Genomic DNA, 22,000 nt, shown 5'->3' on the forward strand with positions numbered 1-22,000 from the left:
TTCTAATGGATAATATTTCTGATGCTCCTAGATGCAGTGACATCAGTGATTTTTGGGGATCAAAGTAAAGAGAAAAAACAATTCTTGGCTGAAGACCAAATTATATTGGAAGATGAGATAGAGCCAGCTCTATTTGAAATTTGTGGAAGCAACAGGCAAGATGTAGAAAGCACTAAAGCCTGGATAGAAAATTTAATTTTAAAGGAGCAGGGTGACAAAGTTATTTCCAGTGACTACATATTTCGGTTTTCTGAAAAAGAGTACGAAGAATTAAACAATCTCCAGAGAACTCTGCAACTCACAGTAGAATTGAAACGTAACAGATCTGGGGCTCAGGTCAAAGTTTGTGGTCTTGCGAAGGACGTTTTGACTGCCTGTTCTAAAGTTCATGAAATGATTAACAATATCAGAGAAGAAGAATCGAGAAGAAGAGACGAAGAACTTATCAGCAATATGGTGGAATGGCAGTTTGAACAAAGCTCTCTGTTCATATCATTTGACAGTGCTACAAATCTCAAACTGGAAAAAGCATTCATTGAAAACAAATCAACTGTGATCGAAGTGCAAGGCAAAAAATATAATGTGCCTTTGGGGGGGAAGGATTTTGCAGTTGACAATCAAGGAAATAGAATTAATCTGAAAAGGATTTTAAAAAGAGAAGGTAAAGTTTTTCATGCTACCTAATTTACACTGCTCATTTTATTCAAAGGAGTATACATACCTGCATTTGGATACAAGGGATAAAGTGAGTGATACAATTGATCAGGATACTCCTTTTGCCTTGTGAATGATGGTATGCCAGAAAGAAACCAGCATAAAGTTAGTTTGGGCAGTCTCAATTCAGTTTGAAGGGCACATTGGTTCACAGTACAAAACTGCTTGTAATTTTGTCATTAATTGGACCTAAAATGGCAAATTTTAGGGGCTAAGGATGGTTTGTGTGGTAAATGGAAATAATCTAGTTGGTGTAGTAGGTAGGGTATTGCTCTCAGCTAGAGATGTTAGTGCAATGTATTTATTAAATACTTTTTAATTAAATTATTTTGCAAACCTTTTACTTGCCCAGATGAAATAGCTCAAAGACGTGTGTATTGTTTTTGATTGTAACATCTTGGAGAAATTATTTGATTAATTTAGTCGAGTCCACATTATTTCATGTATTTGTAAACAAATGGGACAACATTTTCCCCAAAGGCTTTTCTCATTAAGTGAGCATTCTGTTAAATCAGAGAAACTTTAATTTGTACCTGGCTTGTCTTATATCTAACCAGGTAGTACTTGAAATGGAGAAGTACCACCAACGCTGCCTCCGCAAGATCCTGCAAATCCATTGGCAGGATAGCTGCACCAACGTCGGTGTCCTCGCTCAGGCCAATATCCCCAGCCTCGAAGCATTGACCACGTTCAATCAGCTCTGCTGGATGGGCCACATCACCCGCATGCCTGACACGAGACTCGAAAAACAGGCGCTCTATTCGGAGCTCCGCACGGCAAGCGAGCCCCAAGTGGGCAGAAGAAACGCTTCAAGGCCTCCCTCAAAGCCTCCTTGGAAAAAAATGTAACATCCCCACCGACACCTGGGAATCCCTGGCCCAGGACTGCCCAAAGTGGAGGAAAAGCATCTGGGAAGGTGCTGAATACCTTGAGTCTCTTTGCCGAGAGCAACCTGAAGCCAAGCGTCAAAAGCGGAAGGAGCGCGCGGCAACCCAGGCACCCTACCCACCTGTCCCTTCAACCACCGTTTGCCCCACCTGTGACAGAGACTGTAGGCCCCGCATTGGACTCTTCAGTCACCTGAGAACTCATTTCTAGTGTGGAAGCAAGTCATCCTCGACTCCGAGGGACTGTTGATGATGATGACTTGATAACAATAGATGCTTAAAGTGATAAAATATCCTAGCACGGATGTACATCTCTTTGATGAGCTAAAAAAAATGCTAAAAAAATAAAGTTCAACTAGCATATGAACTCTTGATAAAATATGATCTGATTCATTTGATATATTTGCAGAAATCCCAACGGACAACATTCCAAGCCATTGGGATGACATGCAAAATTCACAATGCAAATCTGTGCAGCTACAGCAGCAATCCAGTGAATATCAGGAAGTAGAGAAATCTGTAAAAGCATCGCTGCCTCAGCTTCGGATTGTGAAGGTATTTCAATATTTTAACATTAGTTGATAACATAATCCTCTATTCATGGCATCATAACATAACATAATGGAAGAGGACCAAACCTTCAATCCATGTTTGTTTGGAAGTTGCATAACCTCCATATTTAGACAAATGTGACGAATGTGTTTATACAATGCAGTTCATTATCTGTTTGATTTGTGTTTTATTTATATCCCAGTGTAAAACAATTCGATAGAATCGTACATATACACTGGTTCCAAAGAGCAGCAATTGTTGGCAGTTCACTAAAAACAACAGTGCTAATATTAAAATATGTGGTAAATTGGAATCAAAGAGTGGCAGGCAAAATTGTAATTGAACAATGTGCTGCCTTTAAATAGTAAATGGTTCGGGTACATTTGAGGTTCATTCCCATGAGCGGGAACGGTAGGGCAACCAAAGCCAGAGCTCCTTGGATGACGAAAGAGATAGATTAAGATGAAGCAGAAAAAGGGGGCGTATGACGGATGTCAGATTGAGAATACAGTGAGAACCAGGCTGAATATAGAAAGTTCAGAGGGAAAGTGAAAAAGGAAGAGGGGCAAAGAGAGAGTATGAGAATAGACTGGAAACTAACATGAAAGAGAATCCATAAGTCTTCTATGGGCATATAAATAGTAAACTGAGAGTAAGAGGAGGGGTGGGGCCGAAAAGGAGACCTATGCATGGAGGCAAAGGGCATGGCTGAGGTACTAAATGAATTCTTTGCATCTGTCTATAACAAGGAAGAAGACTGCCAAAATCATAGTGAAAAAGGTAGTTGAGATACTAAATCTTTATCAGAAGCTGGATTGACTGTAGAAAGCTGGTGCAGTGTGAGAAAGACGCAAAGCAAAATTGATAAAGAGGAGGTACTAGAAAGGGTGGCTGTACTTACGAACAACATACATAGAAACATAGAAAATAGGTGCAGGAGCAGATCATTCGGCCCTTTGAGCCTGCACCACCATTCAATATGATCATGGCTGATCATGCAACTTCAGTACCTCACTCTTGCCTTCTCTCCATACTCCCTGATCCCTTTAGCCATAAGGACCACATCTAACTCCCTTTTGAATATATCCAACAAACTGGAATCAACAACTTTCTGTGCTAGAGAATTCCATAGATTCACAATTCTCTGGGTGAAAAAGTTTCTCCTCATCTCAGTCCTATATGGCTTATCGTTAGACTGTAACCCCTGGTTCTGGACTTCCCCAACATCGGGAACGTTCTTCCTGCATCTAACCTGTCCAATCCCGTCAGAATTTTATATGCTTCTATGAGAGCCCCTCTCATTCTTCTAAATTTCAGTGAATATAAGCCAGTCTTTCTTTATATGTCAGTCCTGCCATCCTGGGAATCAGGCTGGTGAACCTTTGTTGCACTCCCTCAATAGCAAGAATGTCCTTCCTCAGATTAGGAGACCAAAACTGCACACAGTACTCAAGGTGTGGTCTCACCAAGGCCCTGTACAACTGCAGCAAGACCTCCCTGCTCCTATACTCAAATCCTCTCGCTATGAAGGCCAACATGCAATTTGCTTTCTTTACTGCCTGCCGTATCTGCATGCCTACTTTCAATGACTGATGTACCATGACACCCAGGTCTCGTTGCACGTCCCCTTTTCCTAATCTGTCACCATTCAGATAATAATCTGCTTTCCTGTTTTTGCCACCAAAGTGGATAAACTCACACTTATCCACATTATGCTCATCTGCCATGCATTTGCCCACTCACCTAACCTGTCCAAGTCACCCTGCAGCCTCTTAGCATCTTCCGCCCAGCTTAGTGTCATCTGCAAAGTTGGAGATATCACATTCAATTCCTTTGTCTAAATCATTAATATATATTGTAAATAGCTGGGGGCCCAGCACTGAACCTTGCGGTACCCCACTAGTCACTGCCTGCCATTCTGAAATGGACATGTTTATTCCCACTCTCTGCTTCCTGTCTGCCAACCAGTTCTCTATCCGTGTCAATACATTACCCCAATCTCATGTGCCTTAATTTTGCACACTAATCCCTTGTGTGGGACCTTGTCAAAAGCCTTTTGAAAGTCCAAATACACCACATCCACTGGTTCTCCCTTATCCACTCCACTAGTTACATCCTCAAAAAATTCTAGAAGATTTGTCAAGCATGGTTTCCCTTTCATAATTCCATGCTGACTTGGACCGATCCTGTCATTGCTTTCCAAATGCGCTGCTATTACATCTTTAATAATTGATTCCAGCATTTTCCCCACTACCGATGTCTATAATTCCCTATTTTCTCTCTCCCTCCTTTTTTAAAAAGTGGGGTTACAATTAGCTACTCTCCAATCCATAGGAACTGATCCTGAGTCCATAGAATGTTAGAAAATGACCACCAATGCATCTACTATTTCTAGAACCACTTCCATAAGTATTCTGGGATGCAGACTATCAGGCCCTGGGGATTTATTGGCCTTCAATCCTATCAATTTCCCCAACACCATTTCCTGACTCATAATGATTTCCCTCAGTTCCTCCTTCTCGCGGGACCCTCGGTTCCTTCGTATTTTCAGGAGGTTATTAGTGTCTTCCTTAATGAAGACAGAACCAAAGTATTGTTCAATTGGTCTGCCATTTCCTTGTTCCCCATTATGAATTCACCTGATTCGGACTGCAAGGGACATTAATCTTTTTCTCTTCACAAATCTATAGAAGCTTTTGCAGTCAGTTTTTATGTTCCCTGCAAGCTTACTCGCATACTCTATTTTCCCCCTCCTAATTAAACCATTAGTCCTCCTCTGCTGAATTCTAAATTTCTCCCAGTCCTTGGGTTTGCTGCTTTTTCTGGCCAATTTATATGCTTCTTCCTTGGATTTAACACTATCCCTAATTTCCTTTGTGAGCCACGGTTGAGCCACCTTTCCCATTTTATTTTTACGCCAGACAAGGATGTACAATTGTTGAAGTTCACCCATGTGATCTTTAAATGTCTGCCATTGCCTATCTACCGTCAACCCTTTAAGTATCATTTGCCAGTCTATCCTAGCCAATTCACGTCTCATACCATCGAAGTTACCTTTCTTTAAGTTCAGGACCCTAGTCTCTGAATTAACTGTGTCACTCTCCATCTTAATGAAGAATTCTACCATATTATGGTCACTCTTCCCCAAGGGGCCTCATGATTGCTAATGAATCCTCTCATTACACAACACCCAGTCTAGGATGGCCTGCTCACTAGTTGGTTCCTCGATATATTGGTTTAGAAAACCATCCCTTATACACTCCAGGAAATCCTCCTCCACAGTATTGCTATCAGTTTGGTTAGCCCAATCTATATGTAGATTAAAGTCACCCATGATAACTGCTGTACCTTGATTACACGCATCCCTAATTTCCTGTTTGATGCCATCCCCAACCTCCCTACTACTGTTTGGTGGTCTGTACACAACTCCTGCTAACGTTTTCTGCCCTTTGGTGTTTCATAGCTCTACCCATATAGATTCCACATCATCCAAGCTAATGTCCTTTCTTACGATTGCATTAATCTCCTCTTTTACCAGTAACACTACGAACAATGATGGACATGTAAAGACCATCTGGTCCATTGAGCCTGTCCCACACAATTGCTATACCTTGTGTATCACAACATATAAACTCCACCCCACCCAAAACCATGTGATCTCCTGGGAGAGGCACAAAAACAGATTTTTTTAAATCCAGGCCAATTTGGGAGAAAAAAAATCTGGGAAATTTCTCTCTGCTCCATTTAGGCGATCAAATGGTTCGATCGCCTAAACGGTTCAGCCACCTAAGGACTCATTCTAAGAGTGAAAGCAAGTCTTCCTCGATTCCGAGGGACTGCCTATGATGATGACTTATAAAACACTGGTTCGGCCAACTGGAATGTTGTGTCCAATTCTGGGCACCGCGCTTTAGAAAGGATGTGAAAGCCTTAGAGAGGGTGCAGAAAAGATTTACAAGAATGGTTCCAGGGTTGAGAGATTTCAGTTCCATGGATAGACTGGGGAAGCTAGACTTGTCCTTCTTAGAATCATAGAAAAATTACGACACAGGAGGCCATTCGGCTCATCGTGTCCATGCCGGTCGAAAAAGAGCTACCCAGCCTAATCCCATCTTCCAGCTCCAGGTCCCTAGTCCTGTAGGCGATGGCTCTTTAAATGCACATCCAAGTACTTTTAAATGTGATGAGGGTTTCTGCCTCTACCACCTTTTCAGGCAGTGAATTCCAGACTCCCACCACTCTCTGGGTGAAACATGTTTCCTCATCTCCCCTCTAGTCCTTGTACCAACTACTTTAAATCTATGCCCCCTGGTTATTGACCCCTCTCCTAAGGGAAATATGTCCTTCCTATCCAATCTATCTAGGCCCCTCATAATTTTATACACATCAATTAAATCTCCCCTCAGCCTCCTCTGTTCCAAGGAAAACAACTCTTTCCTCATAGCTGGCAACATCCTTGTAAATCTCCTCTGCACCCTTTCTAGTGCAATCACATTCTTCCTGTATAATGTGGTGACCAGAACTGCATGCAGTACTCAGCTGTGGCCTAAACTAGTGTTATATACAGTTTTAGCATAACTTCTTTGTTCTTGTATAATGTGCCTCGACTAATAAAGGAAAGCATTCTGTATGCCTTTTTAACTACCTTATCGAACTGTCCTGCTACCTTTAAGGATCTGTGGACATATACACCAAGGTCCCTTTGTTCCTCCAAACCACTAGTATACTCCATTTATTGTGCATTCCCTTGCCTTGTTGTCCTTCCCCAAATTCATTATCTGACACTTTACCGGATTGAATTCCATTTGCTACCTGTCTGCCCAACTGATCAGTTCATCGATATCTTCCTGCAGTCTATAGAGTTTTCTTCCTCCCTGTCAACCACATGGCCAATTTGTGTATCATCTACAAATTTATTTATTATGCCCCCTACAGTACTACAAAAAGTAAGAGGTTGAGTACTGAGCCCTATGGAACCCCACCGGAAACAGCCTTGCAGTCACAAAAACTTCTCTCAACCATTACCCTTTGCTTTCTGCCACTGAGCCAATTTTGGATCCAATTTGCCACTCTCCCTTGGATCCCATGGGCTTTTACTTTTATGATCAGTCTGCTGTAATGTATTTGTTTCATGGGTTATTTGCTTAAGAATTCATAGCAACTCTCTATTCAGACTACTGGCGAGGGCGGTGATGCCTCTGGGGAGTGCAGCCAGGGCCAAGTCCACAGCACCGTGGGTGGCTCAGCTGCACAGCGGGGGAGGAAGAAGACGGGAAGGGCTATAGTGATAGGAGATTCAATAGTTAGGGGAGCAGATAGGCGCTTCTGCGGCAGCAAAAGTGACATCAGATGGTGCGTTGCCTCCCTGGTGCAAGGGTGAGTGATGTCACTGAGCGACTGCAGGGCATTCTGGGGAGGGAAGGGGAACAGCCAGTGGTTGTGGTCCACATTGGTACCAACGACATAGGTAGAAAGAGGGTTGAGGTCCTGAAAGTGGAGTTGAGGGAGCTAGGAGTAAGATTGAAAGCCAGGACCTCAAAGGTGGTAATCTCGGGATTACTGCCAGTGCCACGTACTAGTGAGGGTAGAAATAGGAAGGCTAGTCAGATAAATACGTGGCTGGGGCATTGGTGTAGGAGGAATGGCTTTAGTTTCCTGAACAATTGGGACCGCTTCTGGGGTAGGTGGGACCTGTACAAGTCGGACAGGTTACACCTCAACAGAGACGGGACCAATGTTCTCGCGGGTGGTTTTGATAGTGCAGTTGGGAGGGCTTTAAACTAGCTTGGTAGGGGGATGGGAACCCAGGAGAGGGCTCTGAGCTAGTTAGAGTGGGTAAGAGCTCAGATGAACAGAACTCGAATAAGAATGCAGGAGGCAACAGAGCAGAGTAGCACGAGGGTAAGTGTAAACCACAACGTGATAGAAAGGGAAAATATGTATGAATATAAAGGGGCTGCAGGAGGGGTCAAAACTAAAAATCATGGTTTAAAAACTAGTATTAAAACACTTTACTTAAACGCACGCAGCATTCGAAACAAAGTAAATGAGTTGACGGCACAAATCATTACAAATGGGTATGATTTGGTGGCCATTACTGAAACGTGGTTGCAGGGTGGCCAAGACTGGGAATTAAACATACAGGGGTATCTGACAATTCGAAAAGATAGACAAGAAGGGAAAGGAGGTGGGGTAGTTCTGTTAATAAAGGATGATATCAGGACAGTTGTGAGAGATGATATTGGCTCTAATGAACAAAATGTTGAATCATTGTGGGTGGAGATTAGAGATAGTAAGGGGAAAAAGACACTGGTGGGCGTAGTTTATCGGCCCCCAAATAATAACTTCACGGTGGGGCGGACAATAATCAAGGGAATAATGGAGGCATGTGAAAAAGGAATGGCAGTAATCATGGGGGATTTTAACCTACATATCGATTGGTCAAATCAAATCGCATGGAGTAGCCTTGAGGAGGAATTCCTAGAATGCATACGGGATTGTTTCTTAGAACAGTATGTTACAGAACCTACAAGGGAGCAAGCTATCTTAGATCTGGTCCTGTGTAATGAGACACGGAAAATAAACGATCTCCTAGTAAAAGATCCTCTCGGAATGAGTGATCACAGTATGGTTGAATTTGTAATACAGATTGAGGGTGAGGAAGTAGTGTCTCAAACGAGCGTACTATGCTTAAGCAAAGGGGACTACAGTGGGATGAGGGCTGGGTTGGCTAAAGTAGACTGGGAACACAGACTAAACGGTGGCACAATTGAGGAACAGTGGAGGACTTTTAAGGAGCTCTTTCATAGTGCTCAACAAAAATATATTCCGGTGAAAAAGAAGGGCGGTAAGAGAAGGGATAACCAGCCGTGGATAACCAAGGAAATAAAGGAGAGTATCAAATTAAAAACCAATGCGTATAAGGTGGGCAAGGTTAATGGGAAACTAGAAGATTGGGAAAATTTTAAACGACAGCAAAGAATGACTAAGAAAGCAATAAAGAAAGGAAAGATAGATTATGAAAGTAAAATTGCGCAAAACATAAAAACAGATAGTAAAAGCTTTTACCGATATATAAAACGGAAAAGAGTGACTAAAGTAAATGTTGGTCCCTTAGAAGATGAAAAGGGGGATTTAATAATGGGAAATGTGGAAATGGCTGCGATCTTAAACAATTATTTTGTTTCGGTCTTCACAGTGGAAGACACAAAAACCATGCCAAAAATTGCTGGTCACGGGAATGTGGGAAGGGAGGACCTTGAGACAATCACTATCACTAGAGAGGTAGTGCTGGACTGGCTAATGGGACGCGAGGTAGACAAGTCCCCTGGTCCTGATGAAATGCATCGCAGGGTATTAAAAGAGATGGCGGAAGTTATAGAGATGCATTCGTTATAATCTACCAAAATTCTCTGGACTCTGGGGAGGTACCATCGGATTGGAAAACAGCTAATGTAACGCCTCTGTTTAAAAAAGGGGGCAGACAAAAGGCAGGTAACTATAGGCCGGTTAGTTTAACATCTGTAGTGGGGAAAATGCTTGAAGCTATCATTAAGGAAGAAATAGCGGGACATATAGATAGGAATAGTGCAATCAAGCAGACACAACATGGATTCATGAAGGGGAAATCATGTTTAACTAATTTACTGGAATATAACGAGCATGGTGGATAGAGGTGTACCGATGGATGTGGTGTATTTAGATTTTCAAAAGGCATTCAATAAGGTGCCACACAAAAGGTTACTGCAGAAGATAAAGGTACGCGGAGTCAGAGGAAATGTATTAGCATGGATAGAAAATTGGTGAACTAACAGAAAGCAGAGAGTCGGGATAAATGGGTCCTTTTCAGGTTGGCAATCGGTGGTTAGTGGTGTGCCACAGGGATCGGTGCTGGGACCACAACTGTTTACAATATACATAGATGACCTGGAAGAGGGGACAGAGTGTAGTGTAACAAAATTTGCAGATGACACAAAGATTAGTGGGAAAGCGGGTTGTGTAGAGGACACAGAGAGGCTGCAAAGAGATTTAGATAGGTTAAGCGAATGGGCTAAGGATTGGCAGATGGAATACAATGTCGGAAAATGTGAGGTCATCCACCTTGGGGGGGGAAAAAAAACAGTAAAAGGGAATATTATTTGAATGGGGAGAAATTACAACATGCTGTGGTGCAGAGGGACCTGGGGGTCCTTGTGCATGAATCCCAAAAAGTTAGTTTGCAGGTGCAGCAGGTAATCAGGAAGGCGAATGGAATGTTGGCCTTCATTGCGAGAGGGATGGAGTACAAAAGCAAAGATGTCCTGCTGCAACTGTACAGGGTATTGGTGAGGCCGCACCTGGAGTACTGCGTGCAGTTTTGGTCACCTTACTTAAGGAAGGATTTACTAGCTTTGGAGGGAGTACAGATACGATTCACTACGCTGATTCCGGAGATGAGGGGGTTACCTTATGATGATAGATTGAGTAGACTGGGTCTTTACTCGTTGGAGTTCAGAAGGATGAGGTGTGATCTTATAGAAACATTTAAAATAATGAAAGGGATAGATAAGATAGAGGCAGAGAGGTTGTTTCCATTGGTCGGGGAGACTAGAACTAGGGGGCACAGCCTCAAAATACAGGGGAGCCAATTTAAAACCAAGTTGAAAAGGAATTTCTTCTCCCAGAGGGTTGTGAATCTGTGGAATTCTCTGCCCAAGGAATTAGTTGAGGCTAGCTCATTGAATGTATTCAAATCACAGATAGATAGATTTTTAACCAATAAGGGAATTAAGGGTTATGGGGAGCGGGCGGGTAAGTGGAGCTGAATCCACGGCCAGATCAATCATGATCTTGTTGAATGGCGGAGCAGGCTCGAGGGGCTCGATGGCCTACTCCTGTTCCTAATTCTTATGTAACACATTGCTATTAAGAACTAATACGAAAGCAAAATACTGCGGATGCTGGAACCTGAAATAAAAACAGAAACACTGGAAATCTCAGCGGGTCTGGCAGCATCTGTGGAGAGAAAAACAGAGTTAATGTTTCAGGTCGATGACCCTTCGTCAGAACTGATGAATGTTCAAAGACTAGTTGGTTTATTAGCAAAGGTTTAACAATCACACTACACATTACCAGTTTATCCACCAGGCTCACAACCACCTGCCTCATTGTGGATCCCCTGAACCCAGCTGGCTGGGATTTTATTGAATCTTGTGAACATCACAGGATTGGCTTAGCCACTCACAATTCAACAGCTCTCCAACTATTTTGTTGCAAACAATCAAGTGCCCCCTGGTTAAAGGGGCACACCCCAAAAAACTTCAATCAAGTGCCCCCTTTTTTTTTGAGGGCACCAAACACACAAATTCTACAAGTGCCCCCTGGCTAAAAGGGCGGCACTAAAACTGACAAACTTAAACAAATTAAACTTTAGACACGTGGTTCAAATTAAAATTTGGTTGCCGGGATGATGATGCCGGTTCCTCTGGCGTCCACCTCTCGCGGAAGGCCGCGAGCATACCAGTGGACACCGCGTGCTCCATCTCCAGGGATTTCCTGGCTCGGATGTAACCGCAGAAGAGAGGCAGGCAGTCAGGCTGAATGACTCACTCGACCGCCCGCTGTCAGGACCAGCTTGATGGCCCCCATTGCCATGTCGTGGAGCAGTCCTACGAGGAGGCCTTCCGACCTGCCCACTCCCCTCCGCAGAGGGTGCCCAGACTGCAGAAATTGCAGGTGGCCTAGGAGCCCGTGAACCGGCTTAAAAATGTATTGCACGGGACTGCTCCGGCACCACCCTCCAGGCCAAGTCCCCAATAAATAGTGGGAGGGAGAGTGCACTCCATCGGGGACCCCCGCCTCCTCCGGACGGCAAGATGGTGCGCCATGGCGTGTCCGGACGGCAAACGAGGATGGCAAGGTGGAGTGTGCGCAGGAGCAACCCGTACAGGAAACCCCTCCGCGCAGTACTAAAAGACACGGAGAGGATTTCCCCGAGGTGGCTCAAGTTGTGAAGCACTGTCTCCCAAGGGAGGTTTCGGGGCTTGGCGCCGATGATGAATTCTGTCCGGGTGGGGGTCAGTTCGGACGGGATCTCCCCACGTGCTTGGGCTTCTTCGACACACCTAACGGTGTCAGGGCCCAACGCTGTTTTAAGCGACTCGATGGCATTGGCCGCGCGCCGGACATTGGCTAAGTTAAGGCGCCGTGCCAGCACGTCTGGCGCCATCCAGCCCGCTCCTCCGCCATCGAGCAAGTCCCTGACCCTGCTCATCCCGCCAGTCACAACCCTCTCGTCCGCCTGCCACCTAAAAACGCGATTGTGGAGGTACGGATTCCTGAGCAGCAGCTCCTGCAGGACAGCCGCCACTCCAGATGGTGGAGAGCTGCGCTTGGTGGCGACTCTGTTCCAGACCCTGATGAGATCCTGGTAAAAAAACAGGCAGTCCCCGCATGGTGGTCCTGACGCCCCCCCAGGCTCACAAACAGGAGCTGCGTGTCATAATTGAGGCAGTACTGCAAAAATACATCACCAGCACACGCCATCGAGGAGGGGGCTCGACGTACAGGTATCTCTGCAGGGTCTGAACTCGGAAAGTCGCAGCCTGGGTGCTGACGCACACCAACGCCCTCCCGCAGCACAACAGTTCTACAACTCTTTTGAGAGGACAATCAATAAACATTAAATCAAGTGCCCCCTTAATTAAAGTAGGGGACACTCCAAACAGTTTTCAAGTGCCTTTTTTTTGTGTTTTTGTTTGGCACTAAAACCACAAATTATACAAGTGCCCCTATAAAAGGGGAGGGGGACACTAAAACCTGGCAATAAAACAAATGAAATTTTAAAACATATAAAATCAAATTAAAATTTGGTTGCCGGGGGTGATGATGCCACTCCAATCCCTCCGGCGCCCACCTCTCGCTGAAGGCCGCGAGCGTACCGGTGGACACCGCGTGCTCCATCTCCAGGGACACCCTGGCTCAGATGTAAGCACGGAAGAGAGGCAGGCAGTCAGGCTGAACGACCCCCTCGATGGCCCACTACCTGGACCGGCTGATGGCACCCTTGGCCGTGCCCAGGAGCAGTCCTACGAGGAGGCCTTCGGACCTACCAGCTCCCCTCCGCATCGGGTGCCCAAAGATCAGGAGTGTGGGACGGAAGTGCAGCCAGAAATTGAGGAGCAGCCCCTTTAAATAATGCAACAGGGGCCGCAACCTCGTACATTCAATAAAAACGTGGAACACGGACTCTTCCAGACTGCAGAAATTGCAGGCGGCCTGGGAGCCTGTGAACCGACTTAAAAATTTATTGCACGGGACTGCTCCATGCACCACATTCCAGGCTAAGTCCCCGATAAATAGTGGGAGGACTCCCGCGTAGAGTGCACTCCATCGGGGACCCCCGCCTCCTCCGGACAGCAAGATGGTGCGCCATGGCGTGTCCGGACGGCAGACGAGGATGGCAAGGTTGAGAGTGTGCAGGAGCAGCCCGTACAGGAAACCCCTCCGCGCGGAACTGAAAGGCACGGAGGGGATTTCCTCGAGGCGGCTCAAGTTGTGAGGCGCTGGCTCCCGAGGGAGGTTCCGGGGTTTGGCGCCGATGAGGAATTCCGTCCAGACGGGGGTCAGTTCGGACGGGATCTCCCCACGTGCTTGAGCCTCCTCGACACACCTAACGGAGTCAGGGCCCAGTGCTGTTTTTAGCGACTCGATGGCATCGGCCGCCCGGCGGACGTCGGCCGAATTTAGGTGCCGTGTCAGCGTGTCTGGCGCCATCCAGCCCGCTCCTCCGCCGTCGAGCAGGTCCCTGACCCTGGTCACCTCACCAGCCACAGCCCTCTCGTCCGACTGCCACCTAAAACCTCGATCGTGGAGGTACGGATTCCTGAGCAGCGGCTCCTGCATGACAGCCGCCCCTCCAGATGGTGGAGAGCTGCGCTTGGTGGTGACTCTGTTCCAGACCCTGATGAGTTCCTAGTAAAAGACAGGCAGCCCCTGCACGGCGGTCCTGAAGCCACTCAGGCTCACAAACAGGAGCTGCGTGTCGTAATTGAGGCAGTATTGCAGAAATACATCGCCAGTGCACACCATCTAGGAGGGAGCTCGAAGTACAGGTATCTCTGCAGGGTCTGGAGACGGAAAGTCACAGCCTGGGTGCTGACGCACACCAATGCTTGATCGCCCTCCCTAAGCTCAACAGCTCTACAAACCTGTAAGCATGCTCACAGGTGCATACATTGCACCTACCATGTGGGACCTTGACAAAAGCCTTAAAAAATCCATGTAAACTACATGGTAGAGAGCAGAGAGAGCAAATTTGATATTGACATCTCTATGTTCAAAATCATGAGGGCTCTAGACAGAGTAGATAGAGAGGAACTGTTGCTATTGGTGGAAGGGTTCAAGAACCAGAGGACATAGATTTAAAGTGATTGGCAGAAGAATCAAAGGTGACATGAGGATACACTTTTTTATGCAGCGAGTGATTATGATCTGGAATGCACTGCGTGGTAGAGGCAGATTCAATTATGGCTTTCAAAAGGCAATTGGATAAGTACCTGAAGGAAAAAAATTGCAGGGCTATGGGGAAAGGGTGGGAGAGTGGGACTAGCTGAAGTGCTCTTGCAGATCAACTGGCACGGGCTCGATGGGCCAAATGGCCTCCTTCTGTGCTGTAACCATTCTATGATTCTATGTGGAGTTATCTCTACATGTGTATTATAGAAAATGTGCACGACAATTTGCATAAATATCTGCTTGACAAATTGCTTGGGAAATACAGGGGGTATTCTCTGAGTCACTGCCCATTTTGGAGTGGATTTTGGGCATTAAAAAGAGCTATCGCCTCAAATCTATTCAGCAAAAAACTGCCACTCCATTGTCCTCCCCAAAAAAGCACCAGTCCCTTTTAAGACCAACCAGAAGTGCCCATGTAAATTGAGTCAAGGGCATGGCCTTGTACCCATTTTCCTCCATTTCTGCCCCAACCCATGCCAAACAATTTACACCACTATAAATGTCCCTGAGCTGGGTACAACTTGGAGCAGGCCATTTTGTGTGATCATACTGAAGATTAGTATTTCTTTGCCTATTTAGGCTTCTTTAAAATACTGTGTTATCAGGATTTTTGCAGCTAATTCCACAGAGCTCTGCTCAAAGTGGTGCTCAGTACTCTGGATGGATGTAAAGAAGAGTAGGATAAGGTGCTGTAAAAACATGATGAACTTACCACATTCACATTTTTATTCTTAGCATTTTTGTGTATTATCAAGCATTTTCCCCAAAAAGCAACTTCAGTCCAGATGAAGGGAAAGGGTTTGATGGGATATTGGAACAAGGTGGGTAAATGTGATCAGAACGATTTGCTCACTTGGAGGGTTAATGTTGACACGAACTGGTTGGGCCAAATTACCTGTTTCTGTGTTGTAAAATCAGCAGGCAGCACCAAAATACCGTTGCTGCTTGCACTCTTTTTACAGGCGGCCATTAACCTTGACTTGCAGACACACTGCCCGTTTTCAGGCTTAATCCAATTTCTAGGCCAGAAGATCTATAAAATTGACCACAAAATTTCCTTTTAACAGATTGAAAGATTGCAAAACCCAAGTCTTTGGAAGAATTATATGATTAAAAGTCAACTTCTTAATGATAAAAATCCTGGTGGCACTCAAAATGAAAAGCTCTTATTTCATGGAACAGCACCAGATACATTAGATTCAATCAGTAATCATGGATTTAACCGAAGCTATGCAGGAAGGAATGGTAAGGAATACTATTTCATCATCAAAAGGGAAAAACTGTAAATGCTGAAAAGACAGTCATATTTTGGTGTGCACCCTTCCTACAGTCCTTTCTTCATTCATTATTATTAAAGTATTTGTAGCTATTTTCTTGAAAATAAAACTTTAGTACCAACATCTCGATTGGGGGTGGGAAATTGCAGTTACCGCCCCCTTAGAGAAAGTGGGAGCGCAATCTCATGCACTTGGAGTAGGTTCCAGGGCGCTACTGGGGCACGTTAATCAATGCTGCGCAAGCTGCAGCCTGGCATGCAAAATGGACTGGCTGCACGATGGTGGCTGGAACCACACAACAGAAGTAGTCGTCGGGCCGACCGGTGTGGTGGCCAAGCTGAAACGATGGTGGCACGGGGTGCTCCCGACCTCCCCCTTAACTTCTGCCTCACAAGTAGAGGTTGGCCTGGTTCGTGACTCACGAGGTTGGCGCTGACACCGCTCCCGGCAGCCTCGCAGGGCACTGGCCACAGTCTGCCACAGGGTGGAACGGGTACGATGACATCATCACCGGTTGCACGGCTGCCATGGCTCTACCGTGGCAGCACTTCCGCTAACACCCACACAATTTCGTGGGAGCCACTAGCGCCCCCCCCCCCCCCCCCCCCCCCGGCCAGGCAAAAACAGTTTTGCGCCCCATTAGCGCTGTCCAGCGTCGCTAAACAGGGCAATTTTGACCCCATTACCTAAATTTTGAGTATAATAGAAAAACTGGAGTTGATTTAAGCCTATTGCTCCATTAACATAAATCTAGGCCGACAGTCCAGTGCAGTGCTGAGGGAGTGCTGCATTGTCTGAGGTGCTGTCGTTCAGATGAGATGCTAAACCAAGGCCCAGTCTGCCCTCTCAGGTGGATGTAAAAGATGCCATGGCACTATTTCGAAGAGGAGCAAGGGTGTTATCCCTGGAGTCCTGGCCAATATTTATCCCTCAATCAGCAGAACACAAACAGATTAACTAATCATTATCACATTGCTGTTTGTGGAAGTTTGCTGCGCACAAGTTGGCTGCCGTGTTTCCCACATTAAAACCGTGACTACACGCCAAAAGTCCTTCATTGGCTGTAAAGCGTTTTGAGATGACTGGTGGTCGTGAAAGGCGCTATATAAATGCAAGTCTTTCTAAATAAAACGAGCCGGTAAGCAAATGAAAATGTTAAAAAAAAAAGTCTCACCCACTTTGGGCCTAAGGCCTGCCTGACTTGATTTTTGATCAGGCCACAAAATGGGAGATCAGTGCTCCCACCCAAAACAGGACCACACTGCATGCTGCTAGCCTGATTACTGCAGCAATCTAAAATCGGTCCCACTGATCCAAACCTATTGCTAAAAAGAATTGTGAGATTTGGTGGAGGCAGGTCTTAATGGTGCTTAATTTAGGGATGTTCAAAATGGTTCTAGTATATTTTCTTGAAAAGATGAATATTCTGTCTGATGCTTTCAGTATGTAAAATTAATTCCACAATTAAGCAAGTTTTTTTTTCTTTTGTAGCCACAGCATACGGGAATGGTACCTATTTTGCCGTAAATGCAAATTATTCCGCTCATGGCACATACGCAAGGCCTGACGTTAATGGATTGAAGTACATATACCGTGCACGAGTACTTACTGGAGTCTATTGTCGAGGACAGGCAGGAATGGTCGCTCCCCCTTCAAAAAATCCAGCAAATCCTACAGACTTGTATGACAGTGTCGTTGACAATGTCACGACTCCATCCATGTTCATCATTTTCAATGATATTCAAGCCTATCCAGAATACTTAATCAACTTTCAATGATTGAATTGTTTAAGATAGAAAATGCCACTTTATTTCAATTGCTTATTATGTTCACTTTATACCCGTGTAACTCAATTAAAATTGGAATTCAACTTTCCGAAACTCAGGCCATGTCATAGAATTTCCATGCTGAAATCATAATTTTTAATTGGGTAAATCAATCTGAATAGCCATCAGAAGGGCTAGCACATTGTTGTTTCATATTTAAACATCAGATTCAAATCCCGATCAGACTGGGGTGACCGCTCTTTGCTATCTACAGGTATCTAACGTGAAATTCGCTTGGGCAGTCTCGAGCCGGTTCATAACGGGCATGGGCCCTCAGAATAAACTGCTGACGGATTGGTACTAGATTGGCAAGCAAAGGCTGTAAAGACATTTTTCATGGAATGGCAATTAGAATGGTTTACACTGGTGTAATCAGATCTACTAGTCTGATTACTTGTGCATTTTTCCATTGTTTTACTGATTGCTTCCAGATAGATTTCTAGTGACAGCATTCTTGCCACCACCAGCTGCCAAGCTCATAAACAACCACACTTCTTAGAAGAGGAACTATGTTCCCTGACTGCCACTTTGGTCTCAAAAAAACAATCCCCTTAGATTTATTGATCCCCAGCATGAGAGTCTTTTGAAAATTGAAGCTCCAGATCTCATTAGCAAAACTGGGATCTGCTCCTGTGCAGATCGCTGTGGAGTTCCCACTTGTTTCTTGGTGACCTGCAGATTCCCAAAACATCTTGCATTCCTGTCTTGATGTTGGGGAAACACTGCAGTAATTTCTCTGCAATTCCACATGTACAGAGTCTCAAAAGAATGCATGAAGAGCAGCTCATGCATTCCCTGTAAGGTACAAATTAGTAGGACTCACAGAAACTGCTGTCTACCCCTAGCTCTTCCTGCCTCTTGTTAATGCTCGCCTGCTGCCAGTGCCTCTTGGTCCTGCTCATTTGTGCTCAGAGCATCACCAAGTCAACCCTCCTGACTCTATCTTGTCACCAGCAGTGGATGCATTTGTTGTTACTTGTGGGTGTGGAGTGCTTGACAGTTACTGTTCTGCTAGGGCAGATTCATGCTTATTTCTGATGTTAGCTTCTTCATCTTGGGAACCCCTTACACAAAGAGAAAGCAAATATGTGTTAAGGTGGGGAATGTTGTAAATGGGTAAACATGCAATAGTAAGGCAAATAAAATCCCATGCTGCTGATGGGCAGATGTGCCTGCCCATTGCTCTTAATTTTATCTGAAAATGTTTCAAATAAGTGCACGAACAGTTTCAAACCGTAGCGATCAGAAAGTATAATGTAGATGAAAACTGCTGGATTCCCACTGGCTTTGGGCTTCACTATATATTCCAGGCCTGGAGGAGAAGATCTGAGCTTCAACTGATTTTCAATCATTTGAATTTGCTGAATGTTTATTATATTAAATTCTTTAAATGTCATTGATTGCTTACAAATATTCAAATGAACCACAAAGAAAGTTAAATTCTTCTTGCTCGTAATTCTTATTTAGGACTCACTCAAATCACAAATGTAATTTTAAATTTTTCTTTGGATTAAAAAAAGTGTAATTGTTTAAAAGTTTATGCCTTACTTGTATGAAACATTTTTAACACATTAGGATCTACCAAGAAGGTATATTAATGTGTAGAAATGAAACAGAACTGGTGAGAGATTTAGTTTATCTTACTGTCATATTTGAATGGATGCCTTTCTGTTTTTAATTAAATATCGATTTTAAGAAACTCAAAACATTGACACACTTATTTTTGCACTGTTTTAAACAGAATGATTCTATCACACATTACACACAGATCATTCACAGTTCATAGTTAATAAATCACCAACAGTTTCACTGACAGCAGAGAGACCATTCTCAAAAATATTGGACTCATTTTGGTAGTGCCCATGGATTCATTGTACCTGTTTTAGCTTCTGTTCTTGGATGCCAAAATAGATCTAAGATTAAAGTGGGTACTCTGTTTTCCTATCAGCCATCTTGTCAGTGTGTTGCTCAGTAGTGCAGATATCCTGGTTTGTTTGAATAAAGAAATCATAGCTACTTCCTGGGTATCATGCACTGACAGCTATAATGAGATGGGACTGTACTGTTAGAGCCCTCAAGGACTGGCACTCACCTCAGTGAAGCAATATCCGTCCAGGATCTATTTCTGTGGTCATGTCGCTTGAGCATCCTGTGCCAACCAGGCCCAGACCAGAAGCACCTTGCTGTACTGACATTGGAGAGGGCTGCAATGTCGCACTGCTTCTGCTGCCGTCACCGCTTTGGAGCTATGTTGATGTTGGTGATGGAACGGATTAGGCGGTGGTCTGTCCATTAGTCATCAGCAGCTGTCATGGTGCAGGTGATGCGCACGTTCTTGCGATCCCTGGCTCGGACGATGATAGTCGAGCAGGTACCAATGTTATGAGCGAGGGTGTTGCCACGATGCCTTGTACTTGTCCCTCTGGTAGAACAAGATGTTGGTGATGACAAGGCCGTGCTCTCGGCCTTTTGTCAGGAGCAGGATACAGCTGGAATTGGTTTTCCTTACCCCCTCTCTGCCGATCACGTCTACCCAGAAGGCTGTGTCCCTGCCGGCCCTGGTGTTGAAGTCGCCGAGAAGGATCAGTTTGGCATCTGTAGGGAAGCGGGACGGACTTTTCGAGGCTGGAGTAAAAACTCTCTTTGGTCTCATCTGTTGCATCGAGTGTTGGGATGTACGCACTGATGACTGTGGCGCATTGGTTCCGGGATAGGGCGAGTTGGAGAGTCGTGAAACATTCGCTAATCCCGCAGGGGGGAGTCTCTGGGGCAGTCGACCAGCTCGTTCTTGATAGTGAAACCGACTCCGTGGAGGTGGCGTTTTTCCTCAGGTTTGCCTCTCCAGAAGGTGTAACCTCCATCTTGTTCCTTGAGCTGGCCTTTCGCTGCCTGTTGGGTCTCGCTTAGAGCAGCAATGTCGACATCGAAGCGTCTTAAGTTCCCGGGCAACTATGGCGATGTGGCATTCCGGCCTGTCGCTGTTGGAGTTGTCCATGAGGGTCCTGACGTGCCAGGTCCCGAACTTCATATTGAATGGTGGAAGATGCCTGTGTGTGAGTTCTTTTAACGTGGGGTGGCCATTGCACACCAACTACCACACGGGCTTAGCTGACCAATGTCTTGGTCCAGTGGCAAGGGGGTTCAAGATGACTGGAGACCAGGCACTGCTCTATGAGCCTAATTGCCTACAGCGAGATGTGGGCGGTAAGCTCGATGCTGAGCAGTGCCCTTTGGTGAGATGGAAAGTGATCCGAGGCTTGGCTGGAGGCACGCATTGGGAAGGTCAGAGGTCCATTTTATGAAAGGAGGAGAGGTCGGGATGTTCAGAGTGGAAGGAGGAGAGGTCAGAGTGGTCACAGCCATTGTGCTCACCGCATGCTAGAGGAGGAGAGGCCAGGTCGCCGCTGGAGGAGGAGGAGCCAGGTCACCGCTGGAGGAGGAGAGGCCGGGTCGCCGTTGGAGGAGGAGAGGCCGGGTCGCCGCTGGAGGAGGAGAGGCCAAGTCGCCGCTGGAGGAGGAGAGGCCAAGTCGCCGTTGGAGGAGGAGAGGCCAGGTCGCCACTGGAGGAGGAGAGGCCGGGCCGCCACTGGAGGAGGAGAGGCCGGGCCGCCACTGGAGGAGGAGAGGCCAGGTCGCCGCTGGAGGAGGAGAGGCCGGGTCGCCGCTGGGGGAGGAGAGGCCGGGTCGCCGCTGGGGGAGGACAGGCCAGGTCGCCGTTGGAGGAGGAGAGGCCAGGTCGCCACTAGAGGAGGAGGAGGAGCCAGGTCGCCACTGGAGGAGGAGAGGCCGGGTCGCCGCTGGAGGAGGAGTGGCCGGGTCGCCACTGGAGGAGGAGAGGCCGGGTCGCCGCTGGAGGAGGAGGAGGAGCCAGGTCGCCACTGGAGGAGGAGAGGCCGGGTCGCCGCTGGGGGAGGAGAGGCCGGGCTGCCACTGGAGGAGGAGAGGCCGGGTCGCCGCTGGGGGAGGACAGGCCAGGTCGCCGTTGGAGGAGGAGAGGCCAGGTCGCCACTGGAGGAGGAGTGGCCGGGTCGCCGCTGGAGGAGGAGAGGCCAGGTCGCCCCTGGAGGAGGAGGAGCCGGGTCGCCCCTGGAGGAGGAGAGGCCAGGTCGCCCCTGGAGGAGGAGAGGCCGGGTCGCCGCTGGGGGAGGAGAGGCCGGGTCGCCGCTGGAGGAGGAGAGGCCAGGTCGCCGCTGGGGGAGGAGAGGCCAGAGAAAGATAGACAAGAAGGGAAAGGAGGTGGGTAGCTCTG

The 22,000-nt window shown here is 46.3% G+C and overlaps 1 protein-coding gene across 3 annotated transcripts in view; it reads left to right on the plus strand.

The window, feature by feature from the left end:
• parp14rs1 (poly(ADP-ribose) polymerase family member 14-related sequence 1) overlaps window positions 1-19,439 on the plus strand; it is an 87,623-nt gene extending 68,184 nt beyond the window's left edge. For all 3 annotated transcript variants that reach the window (XM_070875479.1, XM_070875481.1, XM_070875480.1), the window contains 4 exons: window positions 32-661; window positions 2,011-2,156; window positions 15,716-15,893; window positions 17,417-19,439. In XM_070875479.1, the coding sequence (XP_070731580.1) occupies window positions 32-661; window positions 2,011-2,156; window positions 15,716-15,893; window positions 17,417-17,703 (1,241 nt within the window). In that variant the 3' untranslated portion in view covers window positions 17,704-19,439. The remainder of the gene's footprint in view (window positions 1-31; window positions 662-2,010; window positions 2,157-15,715; window positions 15,894-17,416) is intronic.
• The last annotated feature ends 2,561 nt before the right edge of the window (window positions 19,440-22,000 follow it).

This window comes from Pristiophorus japonicus, chromosome 3, assembly GCF_044704955.1.
Source record: "Pristiophorus japonicus isolate sPriJap1 chromosome 3, sPriJap1.hap1, whole genome shotgun sequence".
Taxonomy (NCBI): Eukaryota; Metazoa; Chordata; class Chondrichthyes; family Pristiophoridae; genus Pristiophorus; species Pristiophorus japonicus.